The following is a 25829-nucleotide window of genomic DNA, read 5'->3' as shown; positions in this document are numbered from 1 at the left end:
GCGTGATTCTTTCCCCAGCCATTTCGCCATAAGGTCCAACCTTTGGGTTGCACTGAGCTGGACCCCGTCAATCACGTTGGTGAATGTGGAGAGCCAAGCACGGTAATTTTCGGGTTTATCGTCAAACTGGTACAGTCCCGAAGTGACGAGATCCCGTCGTGCTAAATACTGCAGCGTGGGATCGGCTGCAAGCGGCATGCGGGCTGGAGAAGTACGTTGGCGCCTATATGACTGAGAACGCACGTTTCTCATGGAATTTGCCATCCTGGATTCAACCTCCGCGTCTCTTCGCATCGAACTTTGTAACTTTGGTGTCAAAGTATATCGGTTGTCAGCTCTTTCATTCTTGACTTCATCGCGGGGCCGCGAGGGTAAATTCTCTTCCTCGTAGCTGGGGAAGTTATCGAATAGGTATGGAGAGGGGAGACGAGCCTGCCTGTCTGCTTGATATTGTACATAGTCGCTCGTGCGTTCCAGTCTGGTCCTTTCCAAAGCAGAACTTGTTTCGGTCAGATCACGCGACCCTTCAGCTTCTTCTATGTACTCTGCTTCCACCCTGGCAGCTTCTCCTTCTCCTTCTAGCTGCAGCACATGCAACTCTGTCGATATTTTTGTCATTTCCAACTGGGTTTCGGCTTCTCTGGCGGCCTCTTCTCTTTGTCTGGCAGCCTCTTCTCTTTGTCTGGCAGCCTCTTCGGCTTCTCTGGCGGCCCTTTCTTTCTGGATTTCGGCTTCTCTGGCAGCCTCTTCTCTTTGTCTGGCGGCCCTTTCGGCTTCTTTGGTGGCCAGTTTCATTTTCAAAACTGCCTCTTGTTTGGCGTAATGCAGTCGCACCTTGGCGGCTTCTGCCTTGGCTCTTGCCTGTGTGGACTTACTTGATGTCGTTCTACTGCCCTTGTCGCTGGGCGCCATCGACTTGATCCCGGATCGAGCTGACATTGCAGCACTTGGAACACCTGATAACGCCTGGGTGGGCTTACTTGATGTCGGTTTACTGCCCTTGTCGCTGGGCGGCGTCGACTTGATGCTGGATTGAGCTGACATTGCAGCACTTGAAACACCTGATAATGCCGCTTTTTCACTGTAACGTTCTCCTTCGGGTGTAACGAAACGCCGAATTTAACGTCCGGATAAACCACAGCCAATGCAAACCAGATCGCAGTAAGATTAACCATTTACTGTTCACTCTTCACATTAACATATGGTGAAAACTGTTGATAAAACAATACAAGATTGATACAGTATTTGTTCCTTCCTTAATATCACATTTCAAGTGTAAATACTTGCAAAGGTGACTATAACTACATTACACTAAGGTGCAGTATACAGGGAGAGTTTACCTGCTCCATTGACTACTTTAAATACACTTCCATGCAAACTATCCGCGACTCTTTAACTAACGAAGGCATAAACATTATCTACCGTCGTTACATCTAACAGGATCGGCATTAACATCTTAGTTCAATATATCGATTATCTATTAACTTACAGCGTTGCTCTCACTGTGATTTCTCATGCCTGCAAAACTGCTTGTGCTCAGGTGAGCCTCGTGGAAAGCCCCCACCCTCGCGCTAATTTCAAACCGGTGTTTTCCCACAAGACGCGGCGAAACCGGATGTGACGTCATCGCATGCCGATATATTTTACATGCAATGAATACACTTTAAACACTTCTAATTCTAACTAGAAAATACTATTGAATGAATTACTAAGCGAAAATATTATAAACTAAATAACTGTCGTAAAGACAGCACAAGTTGTATTATGTAGTATATATTGTATGTGTATACACTATGTGTTTATATATCTGCATATAAGCTGAGATACATTCTATATAGAGCTGGAGTTTGTAGCTAAACAGGGAGGAGCGTTGTGTATTTAATATTTTAGTAATATTTCAGTAACGTAAATACATTGTTTGATTAAACATTCTTTTTTTATTTAAATAATTAATTACAGATTGTATGTAAAAGTAGAATGGAGGAATCTGGGAATACAGATACAAATTTCCCTAAAAGTGGTGTCACAGATAGATCGGGTAGTAAAGAGAGCTTTTGGTACATTGGCCTTTATAAATCAAAGTATTGAGTATAAGAGTTGGAATGTTACAGTGAGGTTGTATAAGGCATTGGTGAGGCCAAATTTGGAGTATTGTGAGCAGTTTTGGTCACCTAATTACCGGAAGGATATTAATAAGGTTGAAAGAGTGCAGAGAAGGTTTACAAGGATGTTGCTGGGACTTGAGAAACTGAGTTACAGAGAAAGGTTGAATAGGTTAGGACTTTATTCCCTGGAGCGTAGAAGAATGAGGGAGATTTGATAGAGGTATATAAAATTATGATGGGTATAGATAGAGTAAATGCAAGCAGGCTTTTTCCACTGAGGCTAGGGGAGGGAAAAAAATACCAGAGGACATGGGTTAAGGGTGAAGGGGAAAAGTTTAAAGGGAACATTAGGGGGGGCTGCTTCACACAGAGAGTGGTGGGAGTGTGGAATGAGCTGCCAGATGAAGTGGTAAATGTGGGCTCACTTTTAACATTTAAGAAAAACTTGGACAGGTACTTGGATGAGAGGTGTGTGGAGGGATATGGGCCAGGTGCAGGTCAGTGGGACTAGGCAGAAAAATGGTTCGACACAGCCACGAAGGGCCAAAAGGCCTTTTTCTGTGCTGCAGTGTTCTATGGTTCTATATGAATAGCATGTGTCATCACACCACCACATCATATGTGGTGTCTTGCTAAAGGTAGAAACAAAGTTTACACATTTCCAATTAGTTTTATGTTTTGGATGTACAAAACATGTCTGATCCTTGTGTAACATGCTGTAATGATTAATTGCTAATGTAATGGCTTCTCTGTAATGCTCACTGCTGAGGTAACGGTTTCTCTGTAGCAGCAATGTTTGGGTCATGGCTGGAGATAACAGGACTGTGGAATGAATGTTAGCCAATCAGAGATTGTTGCTCTGTCTTGTGAATCTGGAAGGAGATTTTTCGTGGTCTTTGATTGAGGAGAGATGAAGAGGGAAGACATGTGGAGAGAGCTGGTAGACCACCAGACTGTTTTCCCCTAGATGAACACGAGCTGGCCGAGCCTGAGGTTTACAATTGTGGGAGCTCGTCTGGGATCGATTCTTTTGGATGCTGCGTGATTGCCCTATTTAAATCTGTGCTGGTATGGAGGCTGCTGGGGTGGAGTGCTGGAGCACCTCTGTGGGGTTACCGGTAATTAATGCATGCGTGTCTGTACACTGGATTAATTGTTAATTTGATTTTTGAATATGGTTAAAGCTATTGGCAAGGTTAAAAGTGTAGCACAAAGGTTTGATAAAATGGCGGGCTCAGACCTTGTTTTAGTTCAGACTAGTGCTGACGTAACGGTAGTGGGTCTGCCAGCGTCTGTTGGTGCCCCGGGTGAGGCGGAGCCATTGCCTATTCATACTTTTAGGGAGGAGGAGAAAGGAGCCCAGCAGCCTGGGTCACAAGCTGAGTTGCCCGTAGTTGGGGGCAGAGATTTCAGAGACAGGGTTCTATCGTTTCTGAGGAGTGAGGGAAAAGAGTGGTCGGATTTGGAAAGTTTCATTAGTCCCCATCCCCCAATGAAGAGTGTGAGGGTTCTGAGTTGGCATCAGCCCTTACTTCCCTGGCGAGTAAGTGGCCCAGTGCACGGGCAGAGTGTCCCCGCCGGAAGCTAAGAATGTTCTCTGGAATAACACCCACCCACCCCCAAGGGGGAGGAGGAGTGTGAGATGTGGGCAGAGCAGACCTCTCAGTTGTTAAGGTGTGTGGCGGTGCTCTGGTGACTAAAAGTGACCGAGTTGAAAGTTTGAAGGGGTTGGCGGCTGATGTAGTGAGAGCTGTGAAAACTAGCCAACCCTCTGCTACCCTTGCTGAGTATCTAGATGCAATAGAGTGCTTTTGATACAAAAGGAGCCTACTGGAGCTCATGGCCGGGTTTCAAAACATGCGTCAGGAGAAGGGGGAGAAGATTTCTGCTTACATTTTTCAGCTAGAGAGGCAGCTAAATTGTTGGCAGCGCTGGGGGATCGTCAGATGGCTGAGGTAGGTAAGTTAAGGATGGGCCAGATAGCCAAGGACGCCCAGCCCCAGGACATGATTGCTTGGGGTCTCCAACAGTCCCATAAAACGCACCCTCCTCCCTCATTTGTTGAGCTGATCAGAGAGGTGCAGGAGGAGGAGAACGCGTTGGGGCCACGAGAGGACTCCATCGGCAGGGTGCAGTCCTCGGTAGTAGCCCCTTGTGGTGAAGTGACTACAGACAGTGCAACCCAGGGAATGGTAAAGGAGATGGAGGCAGAGCTGAGAACTGAGATGTCCCGGGTGTTAACAGTGTGTGTGGACCCTCCGTATGATAGGACTGGTAGAGAGGGAGTTCCCCTAAGAGGATGGACTACGCAGAGGGCTTCGGGTAGCCGGCATTCCGCGAGAAGAGGGGCAACCGGTAACTTGTGCTATAACCGTGGTGAAGAGGGACACTTCCGGCGGGAATGTGAGTGCAGGAAGCCCCTCGGAGAGCGAGCCCCCGGGTTCCAAAGCAGGGAGAGGTGTCGGGAAACTTAGAGGAGACCCAGTGAGGGAAAGGGCTAGTGTCTCTGGGGAACACGTTCCCAGCAGTGTACCACGGAACCCCCGAAAGCGAAAGGCCCAATTCCTTAAGGCTTAGTCGGACCACGCTCCAGTATGTTGCCATGGATAGAGGGTATCTATGCTAAGGCCATACTCAACACTGGGTCGCAGATCATGTTACTGTACCATTCATTTTACAACTGGTTCTGAAGCATATACCATTGACATCATTCAGGGCACTGGAGATCTGGGAGCTTCCACAGGACAGTTATTTGTCAGTGAAGTTGGAGTTCTTGGATGCCAATGTGGGAGTGTCTGAGGTCCTTGATACATTGGTGCTGGTTTGTCTGGACCCTGTTGAGAAGGGCGGCATTTCAATTCTGGTGGGGACTGTTACGAACCCCGTAACTGGGTCACTTACCAGCAAAGATAGAGAGGCCGGTTGAAGTCTGATGGTACTATTTTTAAAAGTCTTTATTTATAAAGGGGCACAAAAATAAGATTAATACAGACATTCAGATAAAATACGTCGTCAATACTCAATCGAAAAATGCAGGTATAATAATAATCATCAATTCAGCAATAGCTTTATCGTTTGTCTAGGGCGGGGGTCGGCAACCCGCGGCTCCGGAGCCACATGTGGCTCTTTTACGTCTGTGCTGCGGCTCCCTGTTGCTTTGGGAAATAATTGGTTGTGGCGACCCTTTTCCTGGCACATCTGAACCGACTCACAATTAGATAGCCTACGGGGGTTTGCGAGCACAGAGCTTTGGAGCCTCTGCGCCATGGGGGGCAGGTTGAGGGAGGCTTAAAAGTGAGGCTGAAGATTTCAAATAAAGTTTTTTCCTTCGACTGCAGTTACCGACTCCGTGTCGTAATTTTAGCGCTGCGTGTAGCACACCGCTACATGGTCAGTATTTAATTAAAATGTATTTTATGTTAGTTTGTTAGTTTTTGAAATGTAAATCTAAATTTGAAGATTATGGTGATCTTGTACAATCTAAAGAAGACGTTGTGGCAACCCATTTCCTGACACATCCGAACTGGCTCACAATTAGCCAGCGTTCAGGCTCAGGGAGATAGCCTACGGGAGTTTGTGAGTACTTGTCTTTTGCAGCATCCGCGCCCATGGGGGGCGGGTTGAGGGAGGCTTAAAAGCAAGGCTGTTTAGTTCGAATAAAGCTATCTTTGACTGCAGTTTACTGACTGCGTGTAGCACACCGCTACAACGTGTTTTTATCGCTGGCTGTCCAGAGGGGAGGTGCTGAAACGCTTTGTCGTGTGTCTGGAAGAAGTGAAAACTTTCCTGGGCAGCAAAGGGCTCACCTTTCCTGAGCTGGAACAGCCAGAGTGGCTGGAAAAGCGACACTTCATGGTAGACATGACAGCGCACCTGAACACGCTGAACACAGCTCTTCAACGGGGTAAGGACATACAGCCCTGCACATGTTGGAGGATGTTTTGGCATTCGAGCGCAAGTTGACGTTGCTTGCCAGAGATTTACAGAAAGGCACATTGTCTCACTTCCCCAATTTGAGAGAGTTCAAACAAGGTCACGACATGATAAATTCGGAGTATTTACATTCTGCAATCATCGCAATGCAAACATCGTTTGGGAAACGCTTCTGTGAGTTCAGAGAGGAAAAAAACACATTATCCTTCCCTGTCACTCCCCTAAGCATCGATCCATCCCTACTGAATACGACTGCATTGTCAGGTGTGAGTCAACCTGACCAAGTATGATAAATATTTTAATTGCCTATTATTTTACGTATATTCATATGTTTTCATTGTTCAGTGAAATAGTCCTTTTATTTTTCAGGTTGACAGCTGGCTGACGTTATTTTTGGTTTGCTGCTGGCGGCAAATTTAAGTTTGGCGTTTTTCATAAGTACAAGAAGGACTCAAATAGACGTTGAGTATTTTACTTAAAAGTAACCTTCAACCCAACGTCTTTTTTTCAGAGTTCAAAATGTTTTTGTTGCATGCAGAAATGTAATTTCGTTTTCTCTGCAGGAGTTCATCAATTTCATAAATGCAACACATTATAGTTTGTTTATACATAGCATAAAGGCAAAACAAAACGTTGTATGCAGTGTTATTTCATTTTAAATGTCAAACGGGTTTTGCGGCTCCCAGTGTTTTCTTTTCTGTGGGAAACGGGTCCAAGTGGCTCTTTCAGTGGTAAAGGTTGCTGACCCCTGGTCTAGGGGATATTGTATTGTCCGATGGAAAGATAAAAGTCAACTGTCCTTTCAAGCTGCAGCTTTTGGGTTTAAGAGAGACGTTTTTAAACTTGCCCGGAACTTTTATGAGGCCAATCCGTTGCGTCGGGGGAGTTGGTTCCCCGTTGTTAGTTCCAAGTCATTTTCCATGGTACCAGCCTCCAGACCCCAGGCAAGGGAACTGAACGTACGTGGCTTCCTTCAAATGGCTTCCCACTATTACGGGATCGCTAGCGTTTCTTCTGGTGCATCTGAAAGGGGTTGTTCCCCCAGACCCTCTTTTATACTTCCTCACGGGGTCTCAGATGTCAATCAGGTTGGGATGATGCAATCCCTCTCTCAACCAGCCCACTTTGCCCGAGAGCTTGCATGTAGCATAGTCCCCAATCCACAAACGTTGGCCAGGTCTCTCTCTCTCTCTCTCTCTCTCTCTCTCTCTCTCTCTCTCTCTCTCTCTCTCTCTCTCTCTCTCTCTCTCTCTCTCTCATTTCCTGGGTCCTCTGATCCAACCCAATAATGCTGTTGCGATTCTCACAAAGGAGGGGGCTCCCCCGCACCCCTCGGCCCCTCAGCTGTGGTGCATTCATAACAGCCCCTTTCTTCAAAGCGTTTTCACCAACGGTGAAACGAAGTAGTACAGAGTCTTACAGGGTTTTAGAAGCTAACACAATACAAAAGTTTTTTTTTCTACAGAGTAATACAGTGATAGATTCAATTCAGCATCCAAACGGTTAACGATTACAGAGGCATTTCCTTTAATATTTTAACATCTTATACCTTACTAAAGCCTTGTAGCATCAGACTTCAACTTAATAACCACCTATTATTTTTTAGCAACAAAACTAAGGAGTTGTGATCTTAGCTTATCTGCATCTACAAAAGTTTATGTGAATACTAATCGTTTCGGTCGTTTTCACTTAATAGGCAGGCTTCCAAGGGGGTTGTCTTTATTATTCACAGGCTGTGGCGAAATCCCGTACAACCTGCTTTGCTATTTAAAATGGCATCCCCATTAACTGTTGCCTCTTTTCCGGTGAGTTCCCACGTGGGGAACTTGAGTAATCTGGCAAGGTAAACTCCCGCCCGCCTTTTTCATAGGGGTTATTTTATCAACACCGTGTCCCAAACTTAGACCATTTCCACCCAATTCTTTAATTTTACACAGGTGGCTAGCCCTCTCGTCAGGACCTTTCAGGCTATTGGGTTTTAATTCGAACTCTTGTTCAAGCAGCATTTCGAATTCGGCCTCTTCACACCACATCCTGGCGTAACAATAGAGTGGGGGGCCCCCTATCTCCCGGCTTACTCTGTAAGCGATCTGCTGGGTTTAAAATTTCTTCGTTCGACTTGGGAACTACAGTCTTTCCGTTTCCTTCAAAAATAATTCTTATCTCCCCATTCTTAAATTCTGCATTAACTTTGAGCACACCTTCGAGCACAAACACGTGGGAACTCTCACTTCCCACTGTTACCAAGGTTAACCTTTTTTCCACTGAACCAAGTCTATCTGACCCACGAGGACGGCCGTCTCGTTCCATTGAATCAATTACCCCAGACTTTTTCTGAGCTCTGTTACTAGGTTCAGTACTACGTGCATCCCATCTTGGACACACTCAAGCGGGACATTGGCCTCTTCCAGGCTTTCAATACCCATACCCTTTTCAAATTCTAAGTTCCCCCGTTTCTCCCAGGTACTCTCTGGGCAACTCCCTTCCGGAGTAAACTCAACCCTGCGGGCTGAAATAACCTCATCTGCCAACCCAGCAGACTTCTTCAAGGCAAGGGCACCCTTTTCATCTAGGACTGCCCTCATTTCATTATCGGGAACACCTTTATAATTTTCAACTTCTTCAAACAGTTCTGCCAAACCAGACAGATCATCCCTGTCCAACTCTGGACCTCTTAACCGCTCTATCAGTTCCTCATCTTTATTTCCTGCCTCTAGGACCTTTCTCTTCGCTAAGGGCAGATCTACCTCCGCTCCCTTACCCTCTTTCACTTTACTCCTCTTCGTTTTACCACCCTCTAAACCCTCGTGGTACAGGGTCGGTAGAAACGTCTCGGCCAAATCAAAACTGGCCAGATTTAAACTGCTCTCGTTCTCAGCTGCCTTTCTCGACATGCTGCGAGTGACCGCGCATGCAGGATAGATCTTGGACTCTAAGGGCGGAGCCTCAACACTCACCAGCCCGCCGGTCCTCGTCATGGCTGCCCACCTGCTAAATCGTTACCGAGAAGGATGTCCGCGTCAGTTCTCGGGAATTCTGATGGCACCCCTATTTCAACAGGTCCAGACACCAGCTCACAATCCATAATGACCTCATGTAAGGCCACCATTTCTATCCTTTAACTTATTCCCTTTATAGCTACCATTCTCGTCTTTCGACCAAACTCTAGTACCTTACTGCTGATCAACGACAGCTCAGCTCCCGTGTCTCCCCAGATTCGTACGGGAATTGGTGGGTCTCCCTCCCTCACAGACACGGTTCCGTGTGACAGACAAGTCTCTAACCCTTCTCGTACTCTGTTTACCCGGAGCTCTCTTGTCGATCTACTGATTACCATGGCACATCCGAGAGGGACTGCTGCTTTCCCTTTTCCCGTCTTCCTCCTCGGAGCAAAGCACGTAGATGCAACATGCCCGCTCTTCCCACAATTAAAACAGGTTAAGCCCTGAAATCTCTGGCCGTCTGGCCTTTCCCCCTCGACCTTACCACCAGCTCCCGGCGGGACCTCTGCCTCAGCCGGCGGACTTTCTCGATCGTTCCAACGGTCTCTCTGGGTACTTTTATTCGAGGAAAACTTTGTCTTGTGGGTTAGGGCATATTCATCTGCGAACCTGGCAAATTCTGAGATGGACTTATTCAGTTTCTCATTCAAATGCATCCAGATATCCTCTGAAACGCAACCTTTAAATTCTTGAATCAAAATTAACTCCCTGAGACACCCATAATCCTTGCCCACTATTTCTGCGGTGCACCAACGATCCAAGAGCACACCCTTCTCATGGGCAAACTCGGTATACGTCTGATTCCACCCTTTCCGTAAATTTCTGAACTATTGTCTATAGGCTTCAGGTACTAGCTCGTAACCCCGGAGAATGGCCGCCTTTACTTTGTCATAACTCTCCTCCTCCAGGGACAACGCCGCATATGCCCACTGTGCCTTCCCTTTTAACACACTTTATAACAACGCCATCCACTGTGCTCTGGGCCACTCCTGATTCACTGCCACCTTTTCAAAAAGCAAGAAATAACTATCAACATCTGTCTCCTCGAACGGAGGTACTAACCTCAACGCCCGACTGACATCAAACCGCTCCTCTCGGTCTGACCCCTGACCGTGTTGCTCTTGCTTTAACTTCTCCATCTCCAAGTCATGTTTCCTCTGTCTCTCTGCCTCCCTCTCCTTCTCAGCCCTTTCCTTCTCCTTCTCAGCTGCTTCTAGCTTTTTTAACTGAAGTTCATGCTCTCTTTGCTTCTCATCTCTTTCCTGCTTCCCTTTCACCTCTAACGTCCTTAGCTGGAGCTCCTCATCCCGTTTCACCTCTAACTCCTTCAGCTGGCGCGCATGCACCCTTTGTTTGTCGGCCCTTTCTCTCTCTCTCTCTCTCTTTCTCGGCTCTTTCTCTCTCTCTCTCTCTTTCTTTCTCAGCTGCTTCCAGCTGCTTTAACTTGATTTCATGTTCCAGCCTTAATTTCTCCAACTCTAACTGAGCCGTCCCACTAGCTGGTACCTTTTCAGGGATATTTTCCAATACCTCAGCTGCCAACACATTCTTCCCAATATAATACTGGGTTATTGCCCTTCACACCTCCCGCTTTTTCATGGACGACCTCACCTCTGCGAGGTTTAACCCCTTTGCCAAATTTACCAAGTCTGATTTGGTGGCCGCCTCTAGCGCCTCCATAGTCGGGTTTTCTATAAATTCATCCACATCCATCTTTGCTGGTTTCCCGTCTGGCTACCAGATCCAAGTTTGGACTTACAAGCACAATTCACTGGCTCCCCAATTTGGTTTCAAATCTCGAGACGAGAACCCCAATTGTTGTTACGAACCCCATAACTGGGTCACTTACCAGCAAAGATAGAGAGGCCCGTTGAAGTCTGATGGTACTATTTTTAAAAGTCTTTATTTATAAAGGGGCACAAAAATAAGATTAATACAGACATTCAGATAAAATACGTCGTCAATACTCAATAGAAAAACACGGGTATAATAATAATCATCAATTAAGCAATAGCTCTATCGTTTGTCTAGGGCAGGGGTCGGCAACGTTTACCACTGAAAGAGCCAATATGGACCCATTTCCCACAGAAAAGAAAACACTGGGAGCCACAAAATGAAATAACACTGCATACAATGTTTTTTTTGCCTTTATGCTATGTATAAACAAAGTATAATGTGTTGCATTTATGAAATTGATGAACTCCTGCAGAGAAAACAAAATTACATTTCTGCATGCAACAAAAACATTTTGAACTCCGAAAAAAAGACGTTGGGTTGAAGGTTACTCCATAGTCAGCCTACCTTGGATCGAAGAATTAAAAGAAAGCGCGCACTGGCGGGTGTCAGGCATTGGCAGTTGTGATGTATATTAATAGCGATAAAAAACACGTCGTAGCGGTGTGCTACACGCAGCGCTAAAATAAAGACTGCAGTCAAAGGTAACTTTATTCGAACTAAACAGCCTTGCTTTAAAGCCTCCCTCAACCCGTCCCCGTGGGCGCGGATGCTCCAAAAGACACGTACTCACAAACCCCCGTAGGCTATCTCCCTTAGCCGGAACGGTGGCTAATTGTGAGCCGGTTCGGATGTGCCAGGAAATGGTGTCTCCACAAAGTTTTCAGATTGTACAAGATCACCATAATCTTCAAATTTCGAATTACATTTCAAAAACTAACAAACCACGGGGAGCCTCATCACAGAGATGAAAGAGCCACATGTGGCTCCGGAGCCGCAGGTTGCCGACCTCTGGTCTAGGGAATATTGTATTGTTGGATGGAAAGATAAAAGTCAATGTCCTTTCAAGCTGCAGCTTTTGGGTTTAAGAGAGACGGTTTTAAACTTGCCCGGGACTTTTATGAGGCCAGTCTGTTGTGTCGGGGGAGTTGGTTCCCCGTTGTTAGTTCCAAGTCGTTTTCCATGGTACCAGCTCCCAAGCAAGGGAACCGAACGCACGTGGCTTCCCGCTATTACGGGATCGCTAGCGTTTCTTCTGGTGCGTCTGAAAGGGATTGTTCCCCCAGACCCTCTTTTATACTTCCTCACGGGGTCTCAGATGTCAATCAGGTTGGGATGATGCAATCCCTCTCTCTCAACCAGCCCACTTTGCCCGAGGGCTTGCATGTAGCATAGTCCCCAATCCACAAACGTTGGCCAGGTGTCTCTGTCTCTCTCTCTCTCTCTCTCTCTCTCTCTCTCTCTCTCTCTCGCTCTCGCTCTCGCTCTCGCTCTCGCTCTCGCTCTCGCTCTCTCTCGCTCTCGCTCTCGCTCTCTCTCGCTCTCTCTCGCTCTCGCTCTCGCTCTCTCTCTCTCTCTCGCTCTCTCATTTCCTGGGTCCTCTGATCCAACCCAATAATGCTCTTGCGATTCTCACAAAGGAGGGGGCTTCCCCGCACCCTTCGGCCCCTCAGAGCTGTGGTGCATTCATAACAAGACCAACACCCCTCTTGTGAGGAGGCTCAAGGAGAAGGCGGGTGAGAGCTTTCTGGGAACATTGTCCGTGCACCCAGGGTTTCGATCTGCTTTTGAGGAAGTGCATGGTAGCATTGGGCCCAATACTGAATTTAAATGAGGGACTGTGTGGTTCACCCAGTCGAAGCCAATGGTGGTGAGGCCCGGGGAAGTAGGGAGAGTGATGGGGACCCCCAAATTTTCTGGAATGCCTGAGGGAGAAGCCCTCTTAGTGGATGCTCCAGAAGACCACGAGGGGGAGTCTGAATTTCTTGCTAGGGTATTGGTGAGGCCTGAATTGCAGAAGCCTTCAGTTGTACAGGAACACAGGATGGTTCCGGAACACCACAAAGAGGGAGGTCACCTTCAAGTGGGGGATGCCCCTTGCGCATTTCTTCCTGGTTATGGTAATGTCCAGGGAGAAACTATTGGAAAAGGGGGGAAAGTTGACCACTGAGCCATTCAACTTCGGGGACTCCCCGGTGCCGCCAGCTTGGAAAAGAAGGCTGGTAGAGAAGATGTTGAAAATGGAAGGTGTCTTTTCCATTGGCGAGTTGGATGTGGGTTGTTCCAAGAGCACTTGTCACACTATCCAGGTGACCGAGGATACCCCATTTAGAGAGAGGTTGCAGTGACTGACCCCTGCAGAGGTGGAAGATGTGCAGCAGCATTTGTGTAATTTGAAGGAAGCTGGGATCATCACTGAGTCCCGAAGCCCCTATGCATCCCCAGTAGTAGTGGCCCAGAAGAAAAAGTACACATGTGTGTGGACTATAGGACTCTGAACAGGCGCACCGTCCCTGACCGGTATACGGTCCCAAGGGTCAGAGACACACTGGCCTGCCTGAGAGGGGCGAAGTGGTTCAGCATGCTGGATTTCAGGAGTGGATATTACCAGATCCCTATGAGTGAGGCTGACAAAGAGAAGACGGCCTTTATATGTCCCCTGGGATTCTTCCAGTTCAAAAGGATGCCCCAGGGCAAATCGGGAACTCCTGCAACCTTCCAGCGGGTCATGGCGAAGATGGTGGGGGATGTGAACTTACTTGAGGTATTGGTGTATCTGGGTAACCTCATAGTGTTTGGATCCACTTTGCAAGAACTTGAAGCAAGGCTGCTGAAGGTGCTGGGCTGCGTGTAAGCTGAAGGGTTAAAACTTCCCCTGGACAAGTGCAAAACATCTGTTAGCTTTGTTGGACACATAATCTCACGGAATGGAGTAGCTACAGACCCGGCTAAGAGAGAAGCGGTGACCACTTGGCCAAGACTCCAGACTGTGAGCACTCTGCACTCGTTCCTCAGATTCCGTGGTTACTATCGGAGGTTTGTGAAAGGCTACACGAAAGTGAGTCACCCATTGAATCAGCTTCTGTGCGGTTACCCTTCCTTGGGGAAGAAAGGGAGGGGGAGGAAAGGACAGGAGGCTGGAGAATATCTAAACCCTTCAGAGCCCTTTGGACAGAAGTGCTATGTAAAATGTGAGGAGGCCTTTCAGTTGCTGAAGGAGCTGCTGACCCAGGTGCCGGTGCTGGCTTTTGCGGACCCCCAATTGCTGGATGTACTGCACACAAATGCCAGCCAAGAGGGTTTAGGAGGTGTCCTGTATCAGGATCAGGACACCGGGTTGAGACCCGTGGTGTTTGTCAGCTGGAGTCAGTCACTCTCTGAGAGAAACGATCCCATGCACAAGTTAGAATTCCTGGTGTTGAAATGGGCGGTGGTGGATAAGCTGAGTGACTATCTCCAGTTTGCCAAGTTTGAGGTGAGGATGGACAACAACCCATAACTTGTATCCTGACCTTAGCAAAACTGGATGCCACAGGCCATCGGAGGTTGGCAGCGTTGTCTGCCTATGACTTCAGCCTGAAGTACAGACTGGGGAACCGGAACATTGATGCGGATGCTTTGTCCCAAAGGGTGCATGAGGGACTGGACAGGGATGAGGAATGGAAGGGCGTTTCTGCCCCTGGGGTGAAAGCCCTGTGTCAGTTTGTCATCACTATGAAGGCAGAGGAAAAGGAGGGGCAGGATTGAGCAATGGATCAATTGGGGGTTTCTGATGATGTCATCCCCCAAGTTTACTGTTGACTGTTCTAAAGACAAATCAGCTGCCAGAATTGAGCTCTGGGGAAGTGGCAGCTGCTCAGCAAGATGATCCGGGCATTGGTACCATTTGGGCAGCAATCAAAAAGGGAGACATGGCTCATGCAGAGAGGACGAAATATGCGTTGGTGCCTCTATCGAGAATGGCCTCGGTTGGAGTTGAAAAACCAGATCTTATACTGGGTCACGTCAGCTCCGGACCGACCCCGGCTTTGCCAGCTGGTTCTGCCCATGAAGTACCAGAGGATTGTGTTGAAGTCACTTCATGATGATTCTGGACATTTGGGGATGGAAAAGACTTGTGGATTGCTCAGAGACCAGTTTTACTGGCCCCAAATGAACTCAGAGGTCAAAGAATACTGCAAATGGTGCATTCGCTGCATGCAGCGGAAGACACCGCCTACGCGGGCAGCTCCCTTGACCCACTTGCAGAGTGCAGGACCTCTGGACCTGGTGTGTATGGATTTCCTGTCCATAGAACCCGATGCCAGCAACATGGCGATTGTCTTAGTCATCACAGACCACTACACCAGATATGCTCAGGCTTTTCTTACCGAGGACAGAGGGCAACTATGGTGGTAAAAGTGTTATGGGAGAAATATTTTGTTTATTATGTCCATCCCAGGCAGATACATAGTGATCAGGGACAGGATTTCGAGCTGAGAAGTTGAGGATCACGCCCTTTCGCCCGCAGGGTAATCCCCAGCCTGAGATCTTGCTAGACATGCTCAGGACCCTGGAGATCAGCAAGAAGATCAGGTGGAGTCAACATTTTGGGCATCTGGTTCACTGTTAGAACTGTACTCGAAATTAAGCTACTGGGTACTGGCCATATTATCTAATGTTTGGGTGCGAGGGGAGTTTGCCCATTGACCTTTGTTTTGGGACTGACGAGGGTGACTTACCACTGAAGACTTATCTGAAGTAAGTGTCTGATATGAGGAGAGAGCTGAAGAGGGCTCATGAATTGGCTGGAGTCACGGCTGCCAAGCAGAATCGAGGAAATAAGAGGAGATACGATCAAAAAGTGAGGTTCTCCCAACACCTGCTGGAAGACCGAGTCCTCATAAGGAACTTGGAGCTACCTGGAAAGCACAAGTTGGCTGACCGCTGGGCGGCCACACCCTACGTGGTGGAGAGTCAGATGGCAAACCTACCAGTTTTCCGGGTGAAACCAGAAGAGGGAATGGGCCTGTCAGGATTCTCCATCGGAACCACCTCAGGGATGAGAGGTGTGGGTTGACCCAGAGCCGGATCCGGAGCCTATGCCCAGTAAGAGGGCTCTGTGAAAACGCGGGGTGATTGCTGGGCCCACAGCGGGAGAGGCTGGGCAGGGTCCCGCCCCTGAGAGGGGTGCTGATTCGGAGGAGCATGATCTGGATGTGTGGTACATGCTGCCTTTCGCTAACTCCCCAGTGATTGAGGAAGAGACTCCTGCCTCTTCTCCCACTGAGTCAGGTGAAGTGGGGGGGATTGTGCTGTCTGTGGGCAGCCTGGGTTGCAGCAGGACCCTGAAGGAAAGAAAGCGGGGCCTGGACATGGGACAGAGTTGTAGGGGGGGCACAAGTGATAGGTCAGAGGAGGACTTTCCAAGTCGACCGTAAGTAGCGTCTGAGCCTGAAGAGTTAGGTGAGGAGGTACGGAGGTCTCAGAGAATTAGGAGACCACCAGATAGGTTGGCCTATGTAGCGCCTGGGGAACGGGGCATGATCTCTACAGTTTTGGGGAGCTATGTTACTGCCTTTGGCACCTGGATTGGGCTTTGTGTTTTGCAGGGTTGGCGAATTATCTCAATGTCATGAGGACATGACTAAGTTTGGTGGAGGGAGAGTGTAAAGCGCTGTAAGGATTCACTGCTAATGTAATGGCTTCTTTGTAATGTTTAACTGCCAACGCTAATGTAATAGCTTCTCTGTAATGTTCACTGCTAAGGTAACGGTTTCTCTGTAGTAGCAATGTTTGGGTTATGGCTGGAGATAACGGGATGTATGTTAGCCAATCAGAGATTGTTGCTGTCTTGTGAATCTGGAAGGAGAGTTTTTTGCTGTCTTTTGTTGAGGAGAGATGAAGAGGGAAGACGTGTGGAGAGAGCTGGTAGACCACCGGATGGTGTGGACTGGGGTCTGAGGGTCTGAAGGTCAGCGATGCTCAGAGGAGATCAATGGTGGAAGAATGGCAAATGAGTGAGCTCCAGTGTGCACTTCTGACTTTTCCTTGAATTGGGCCCTTTTTTTTATTTTCATTACTAACCCTATATTCAGATTAAGATTCATAAAGTTCAATCATTTAATTGCATATGGTGTACTGTTTGATATTTTATATTGTGGTTTTATAACTGGGCGGCACATTACACGGCATCCACACAAACATGATTTCTCAGTTTGGCGGGGCCAGAGGCTGTTTTCCCCTAGACAAACACAAGTTGGCCGAACCTGAGGGTTACGCTTGCTTCCTAAACTTTAAGTAAACTTCATTGTTCCTCTTAACTAGATGTTCTGCATCTCTTGTCAATAATGGTTCATTTCCCTGCCTCAATGGGACAAACCCATCAAGAACACCATGCAAGTGCTCCCTAACAGCCTCCACATTTCTGTTGTGCATTTCCCTGAGCAGATCTTTTCCAAATTTGTGCTCCCAAAGTTTATGCCTAATAGTGCCATAATTACCCCTACCCCATTAAATACTTTCCCATACTGTCTGGTCCTATCCTTCGGCTGTAGTAATGGTCATGAAGTTGAGATCACTGCTTTCAAAATGTTCTCTCACTGAGCGATCTGACAGCTGACAAGGTTCATTGCCTAGTTCCAGATCCACTGTGACCTCTCCTGTAGTTGGCCTGAACCATATTGTGTCAGGAATCTTTCCTAGAAACACCTAAGAAATTCAGCTCCATCTAAACCTTTTGCAGCAGGGAGGCAACAATCAATATTAGGGAATGGTGAAATTATCCATGGACAACAAGCCTGTTATTTTTGTACCTTTCCAAAATTTGTGTCCCAATTTGTTCCTCAGTGTGTCTGTTGCTATGGAGGGGGTCTATAGCATACTCTATAGTAGAGTAATTGCTCACTTTTGTTTCTAAATTTCACTGTCACTGACTCATTGGATGATCCCTCCACAACATCCTCACTCTGTACAGGTATGATACAATCCCTGATTTGCAGTGCCAGTCTTCCTCCTCTTTTACCTCTTCCCTGTCCCTTTTGAAACAGTGAAGTCCCTGAACATCCAGCAACTATTCCTACCCTTGTGACAACCAAGTATTTGTGATGGCCACTATGTCATAGTTCCATGTACTGACCTACACTCTAAGTTTCTCACCCTTGTACCTGATGCATAACAAAATAGACATACTTTAACCCATCCAATTGACTGCAATTTTGTCTTATCAACTGCCTCACAGTCTCTCTACACACTGCAACTATCTGTACACCAACTGTCCCACCCTCTGCCCTATCATTCAGGTTCCCACCCCCTGCCAAACTAGTTTAACCTCTCCCAACAGTTCCAACAAACATGCTTCTAAGGATGTTGGTCTCCCTGAATTCACACATAACCATCCCAATGATGCACAAATTTGAAACCATGCCCCCAACACCAATTTCACAGCCACGTATTCATCTGCCAACTCAACCTATTCTTACTCTCACTGGTGAGTAGTATTGGCAGAAACCCATAAGTTACTACCCTTGAGGTTCTGCTTTTCAGCTTCCGCACCAGTTTTCTATATTGTTTCTTTATCCTCTTTGCTACCTACACCATTCTGGCTGCTCATACTCCCTCTTTAGATCTGAAACATCCCTGACCATGCCAACATACCAAACAGACCACCCAGGAGTCTTTCATGTCAACAGAATCTCCTGTCTGCTTCCCTAACTACTGAATTCCCTGTCACCACCTCTCTCCTCTTCACTCCCTTTTGCTTCTAAGCCATTGAACCAGGCTCAGTGCAATCTGGACACTGAGGCTTTTCCCTAGTCCATTATCTTCCCCCCACCCCCAACACTATCCAAAGCTCCTTAATAACAGGTACTGTTATTAAGGAGAACAGCCACATGGGTACACTGCATTATCTACCACTTCCCTTTCCCTCCCTTGATAGTCACACAACTACCTGCCTCCTTCAACTTAGGGGTGACTATCTGTATATAACCATATTACAATTACAGCACGGAAGCAGGCCATCTCGGCCCTTCTAGTCCTTGCTGAACGCTTACTCTCAGCTAGTTCCACTGACCAGCACTCAGCCCACAACCCTCCATTCCTTTCCTGTCCATATACCTGTCCAATTTTACTTTAAATGACAATACCGAACCTGCCTCTACCACTTCTACTGGAAACTCGTTCCACGCAGCTACCACTCTCTGAATAAAGAAATTCCTCCTTGTGGTACCCTTAAACTTTTGCCCCCTAACTCAACTCATGTTCTCTTGTTTGAATATCCCCTACTCTCAATGGAAACAGTCTATCCACGTCCACTCTTATCTATTCCCCTCATAATTTTAAATACCTCTTTCAAGACCCCCTCAACCTCCTACACTCCAAAGAATAAAGACCTTTCCCTGTAATTTAGGTGCTGAAACCCAGGTAACATTCTAGTAAGTCTTCTCTGTACTCTCTCTATTTTGTTGACATCTTTCCTATAATTCGGTGACCAGAACTGTGCACAATAATCCACTCTAGTTGTAGTAGTAGCTCCTATCTATCACCTTCTCATTTTCCCAAATGAGCTGTAGGTCATCCAGCTCTAGTTCCAGTTTCCTAATGGTCTGTAAGGAGCTGTAGTTGGATGCACTTACACAGATATAGGTATCAGGGAGCCTGGAGGTCTCCCAAATCTTTCACATTTAGCATGATGAACACATCTCTGCTCCTGGATCCATTCTCACAACTCTAGCTAGGCATTAATTGACAAACTTCTCTTGGCTCCCACCTCTTCTTGTCAAAGTCTCAAACGCTCTACTCTTATGTCTCCTTCCAACAGTGGCTGCTCCACTTTTTATAGGCCTTTGCCAGGTGCCTAATAAACTGTTTTCCAAAAAACCTTCTTTGCTTTTTAAATCTTTTAAACTCTCCACAAACAAGTGACTGCTCATGATATCTCAAGCCTGTCAAATAAGCTAAAATGTCTTAGCCTCCACAATTCATGTTGAGGCATGCAGGGGTGCAATTTTGCAAGGATATTTGCATTCATTTTTCATTTATTTACTGGCAGAAAAATTTCTTTACAAGCTGCTGCCAGTTGTCAATCAAGGTCTTGCCAGAATCACTTCATATGGACTATCAAGGGCACCACCTGCGGAAAGCACTTAGTTCAGCAGTCCTTGTCTATGTCCAGAAGTCCGTCATCTTTAAAAGAGTTTTTTTTATGTGGGAATGTGCAATCTAGCTATAATGTTTGTAACTGGCTTTTGACTATATATTTTTAATTTTGACTGTGATTCAAACCTACCAAATAAGAAAATTTATGTAAGCCAATACAGCAACAGTTAAATTACTAATATGAATATACCAATTAAAATTTCCACAGAAGGACTGCTAGAAAGTCCGGTTTTACATTTTTTTTTACATAAACTGGTTTTCAAATATAGCATTATCTAATTGATGACTTATAGAGTGCTATAATTTTTGCTACTAAATAACAAGGTGAACAAACCAGTTTAGTAATTCAGTGTGATATCCAGCCCTCTGGAATACCAGAAACAACAAGCTGATGTGGGTGTGTGGCAGAAATCCCACACACATCAATGGTAATAAAAGGAAAGATTTTTCACTAGAGACACAATATTAGATGAAATACACCAGGGCTCACCAACCTTTTTTGCACCGTGGACCGGTTTAATATTGACAATATTCTTGTGGACTGGCTGATGGGGGGGGGGGGGGGGGGAGGGGGGTTGTTAATCATGACTGGTATATAGGTGTTAAGTCAACTATAAGTCCCTTATAAGTGGCTAGTACACTCAATTTTGTTTCTAAAAGGGTTTATCTAACGAATTTAATATTAAACACTCAGCACATATTTTCCTCCCATGAATATAGTGATAAGTTAATTATAACTCACTTATAAGTCAGTGGCATCATAACATTTTAAGTAAGGTTTGGATATTAAACACACAGCACATATTTTCCTCGTATGAACATATAAAATCATTGCAACATACCAGTGCCCGCACACCCCCCCCGCCAGCAGACAGGGTAGGATCTATCGGCCGACAAAAGTTTGGCTCGAGGGATGACTTTCAGTAGATCGCAGAGAGGTAGCTGCTCTGCTACTTACAAAACCCTGAGCCCAAATTAGGTAGTCTGCGAATATCTTAGCACCACATTCCCCACGAACATTCGGTGTGCTAAACAGGTTTAGAGGCGGCGCCCAACTGTCCGCACTCCAGGCCAGTAGCAACGGCACTTTTTACCGGTTGCATGAGGCGGCCAGTTACCCGAGGCCAACCAGTGATCCCTGGTGCGAGGGTATCACTGCGTTTAGGCGACTGATGACCTCACATGGGTAATGACCTTGTGTGCGTTCAAGTTCAATAGAGGGCGTGACAGAGAATGAGGAAAGGTGCAGCTGATTCATCATTCCATATCGCCAAATCATATCATTTCCTCGTGGCCTGGTAGCACGTGCTTTGCGGCCCAGTGCTGGTCCACGGCCCAGTGGTTGGGGACCACTGAAATACACAGCCCAGATACTCACATATTAGATGTTCTATGTTGACCATATAAGCATGCTAACAAATCCTTAAGTGAGTCCAGATTGCCTATATACTGAGGCTAACCTGATAAAACGAATGGGATCAAACACTGCTTGTTCAAGGGTAAAACATGTTGCTTAAAGGATAGGATTGTTTTACTGAGGCCAACTGCTTCCCATACTGAAACAATGGTAAAATTTACTTCTACTTGAGCACTGTTTTATGCAAAAAGTTTCAGTATCAATTCAGTGCAGCAGATGCCAACCTAACAGATGGAGTGAACTATTAAAATTGAGGGGTGTAATGTCAGCTTGTGTTGGGTTAAGTCAGCACAAAGCAGTGATACAACCGGACACCGTGACAAAAGTGGTGTGTATCTGCCCTTCTCAATTTTTACACTGTTAATTATTTTAAATATTTTCTTAACAAAGAGAACTAGTTTCAGGTTGATACTGTGTTTATCTGGCACTCCTTGAAGAGTATCAAAAATGTGTCTGTTATTTGAAAATATTTTCCTGTTATTTTAGTAGCATTTAACATATAGCACTGGAATTGCAGGTAATTACTGGAGCTTAATTTTTAAGGGAGTTTGCCATATGTAGATCGTGCAATTGTTATTTTGCACTTAAGTTTGACCCTGGCAAACTTTTAAAAATTACAAGGAAATATTGTTTAATTCAGAAAATGCAAGAAATACTCAGAGTCTGGCAGAATCTGTGAGGAGGGATACCTACAACAGTGCTTTCCATGTTCTCTCCTTTCTTTCTCTGCACTTTAAGACTTGTTTTATCGCTAACTTTCCCTAGTTCTGCTGAAAGATTAACTCTATTTCTTTCCCTGACTTGCTGAGTTACAAAGGGAAAAATTTGTAATGATTAAACACTTTTAATGTTCTCCAGAAAAACTAAAATATTTCAAGTGTTATTTTAAATATATTGATATTTTGTTTCCCAAATGCATACCTACTAGTTAATATATACATCAGCGGGTTAACAAAAATGCCAAAGGGATAAATGACCTTTCAAGCATATAGTCAAAAGGGAAAATAGGGAGAACTGCATATGTGAAAAGAAAAACTAGTTAAAATGCAAAAAAGGAGCCTATTTAACTTTGGAGCCAATGAGTTTTAGCTTTCATTATTTTTTAAAATTAAGATATAAAGCATTACACCAAACTCAGATTTATGTTTCAGTGTAGGAACTATTTAACCTAAATAAACTCATTTTCAGTTTCATTAAAATCATTATTAAATGGAATTGCTGCTGCAGTTCTACACTGCAGTCATTGAGTCTGTCCTGTGCACCTCCATCACTATGTGGTTTGGAGCCGCCACCAAGCAGGATAGAACCAGACTACAGCGCACAGTGAGGACTGCCGAGCGCATCATTGGAGCCTCCCTGCATTCTATTGTGGACCTGTACTCTTCCAGGTTGAAGAAGAGGGTGGGGAACATCATAAAGGACTCCTTCCATCCTGCGCACGGATTGTTTAAACTGCTTCCATCTGGTAGGCGCTTCAGATCCCTCTAGACTAAGACTAATAGGCACTGGAGAAGTTTTTTCCCTACTGCAGTCACTTTGCTGAACAGTTAACTGCCGGTTAACTGTCAGCTAACTATTACTTGGATTGCACTACCTGTATGTATAATCTATATTTTGATTTATATTTATCATTATTATTATGAGCAGAGAGACAACATCTGTCGGAAGTAAATTCCTTGTATGTGCATAGGTACTTGGCGATTAAAGTCTGATTCTGATTCTGATTCTGAAATGATCCTGTTTCAAAATAAAAATGTCGTAGCAGTCAAGATTCTCTACCATATGTTGCCTTGCAACTGTCACTTGGCCTATCTACTGTATGGTTAGGTAAGTAGCTTTTATAGAAGGAAAAGAAGCCTTTAGGTTTCACCACGACAATTTCTTTGTACTTATCGTCTTTAGTCTTTTCTTTGAATCACCCCGTAATCACTAGCTGGCCTATCTCAGTTGCTGAATTAGTGTCCTTCCATATCTAGAGGTGCTAAAAGTAACAATGGGATTGAACTGAGAGATTGCATAGATTCAGTGAGCTTGACGGCTCTCTCAGAACTTGTATGGAATGATTAAGTATGCAGTATAAATATTTATCAGTTACAAATATAAATTTGCATTTATAAAAAACACTGATTACTTCTTGCATCTTTTAACATAAATGAGATATTTTTGTATGAATAACAATTTGAATTATATATCTTCCCACATATCCTAAGATGCTTCTCATGTACAGCATCAAATGAATTTTCAGTAAGCCACATCAGGTAACGACTTTGCTAAGGTCTTGCTAAGGATCTACTGTATATCTTAAAGAACATCTTAGAGGAGGGTATGAAGAAGTAGAAAGGGAAGGATGTTGATTGAAAATGGAATTCCAGACCCAATACCTAAACAGCCAGAGACAAGACTATAAAAATCAAAAATAAGCAGGAATCCAGAGATCCCAGAATATTCTTTAGGGTTGGAGGAGATTAAGGAGATAGGGAGTGATACTGTCAGGAAGGCTGGAATGGTCAAACTTGAGCTGACCAGCAACCTTGTGATCTTTGTGGGCCAGCTTTTTTAAGCTAATAAATTTTGAAAAACATTGCATGTAATTTAACACATTTTCTTAATTTTCAGGCAGTGGGGATTATTACTGTAGTGGGAACGACTTGTCTAACTTCACTAATATTAGACCAGAAGGTATGGAACAGACGTCCAAGGATTCAGCAGCACTATTAAAGTAAGTAAAGGATGACAATGAAAATATTCTGGAGACATTTGCTATAGTATATATTATTTTAAAATAGAATATGGTTGCATTAAAAGTTTTTACAACTTTTAACTCAGGTATACATTGGAAAGTCAGCAATACATTCTGAGCATGATGTGCTACTTTGTCTTTCATAACTATTAAATCTATAATGTTTGAATAGTTCATGTATTATTTGAGATATTGTAATTATTGTAGGTAGCATTTATTAAACTTTGTTAAAATATAAACAACTTTAAAAATTGACAGATGTGACTTAATTTGTGATCAACAGGAGATATGTAAGCCATTACATTGATTTTCCAAAGCCACTGATCGGTGTCATTAATGGCCCTGCTGTTGGAGTTGCTGTCACCATTTTAGGATTATTTGATATAGTCTATGCCACTGATGGAGTAAGTATTTTATATCTGCCCACTTAGTTAATCATTATTGTTTGCTAAAAGATCTGCAGTTTTGTGCAGAAAGTTACTTGATCAAAAGTGGGTTTACCCAGGAGAGGTATGCAAAGTACTAATTTTTTTCTTATGTTTCTCTCCCAATACAGGCCACATTCCACACACCATTCAGTCTACTTGGCCAAAGTCCGGAAGGCTGCTCATCCTACACCTTCCCTAAGATGATGGGGACTGCTAAGGTAGCAGCAGAAGACTAAGGCTGAGCAAATTTTACAGAACAAAAAATCATTTTTTAAGTTTTTGTTATCTATTCTTTCAAACTACCATCCCATCTCCAGCTTTCCTTTCTGCTCCAGCTTTGTTATAGTTTTCCAATCTTATCTCTATCTTTCATAGAGCCCATGCTGGAATCCTATCAATCAAGTATCTGTCCCTGCCACAGTTTTGAAATGGGCCTTATTAAAAACACAGATAATATGCTGCATGAAAATGGCCAATGGTGAATATTCAGTGTCCACTTTATTAGATACACCTTCTTGTTAATGCAAATATCTAATCAGCCAATCATGTTCCATCAACTCAATGCATGAGAGCATGCAGACATCAAGATGTTCAGTTGTTATTCAGACCAAACATCAGAATGGGGAAGAAATGCGATCTAAGTAACGTCGACAGTGGAGCAATTGTTAGTGCCAGAAGGCGTGGTTTGAGCATCTTAGAAACTGCTGTTCTCCTGGGATTTTCATGTACAACAATCTCTGGAGCAGGGGAACCCAACCTGGGGTCCATAGATCCCTCTCATAAGTGCCATTCTTCTCTGGTGACTAAGTTTAGAATGGTGACCTAACCTAGGCAGTGTGGCTGTGATTTTTTTTTCCCCATGTTTTCACAATGCACTGAGCTCTGAGTTACGTTCAGTGCCTTTAAGATTGTCTTGTGCCCTTCCCTAGATTTGTGTTTCTCTATAATTTCCCTGACATGTCTTGAATGTTCTTTTGTCTTTATTTTGGTTTGGTATGTTGAATATCTACCATATTGTTGGACCTTACAGGGTATTTGTTCTGATGTATTCATTGAAAACAGGTGATTGTCCAATTTTCTACATCAACAAATTGTATGAGTTGGTAAAGTTGTATAAAGTATTGCACCTGAGGAAAGTTAGCATAGCAATTACAGGGGTGAATCCTTTTTCAGCTTCACAGTTTTATTTAATTTTTAGTAAATTGTTGATAGGTTTTGGATTTTTTCTTTTGGTTTGACAGGATGCACAGTATTTTGTAGATTAGTTCAAAAAGACCTCAAATATATTTAAAATTTTAAAAATGAGATAGTAGAATGTGAAAATAGTTGTGG

The 25829-nt window shown here is 44.9% G+C and overlaps 1 protein-coding gene across 2 annotated transcripts in view; it reads left to right on the top strand.

The window, feature by feature from the left end:
* Positions 1–25829, top strand: part of eci2 (enoyl-CoA delta isomerase 2) — a 172909-nt gene that overhangs the window by 137275 nt on the left and 9805 nt on the right. For both annotated transcript variants that reach the window (XM_059945668.1, XM_059945669.1), the window contains 3 exons: positions 23946–24048; positions 24353–24473; positions 24626–24715. In XM_059945668.1, the coding sequence (XP_059801651.1) occupies positions 23946–24048; positions 24353–24473; positions 24626–24715 (314 nt within the window). The remainder of the gene's footprint in view (positions 1–23945; positions 24049–24352; positions 24474–24625; positions 24716–25829) is intronic.

This window comes from Hypanus sabinus, chromosome 20 (genome assembly GCF_030144855.1).
Source record: "Hypanus sabinus isolate sHypSab1 chromosome 20, sHypSab1.hap1, whole genome shotgun sequence".
NCBI classification, from domain to species: domain Eukaryota; kingdom Metazoa; phylum Chordata; class Chondrichthyes; order Myliobatiformes; family Dasyatidae; genus Hypanus; species Hypanus sabinus.
The sequence above is the reverse complement of the archived record's forward strand: the minus strand, read 5'-3'. Positions and strand labels throughout refer to the sequence as shown.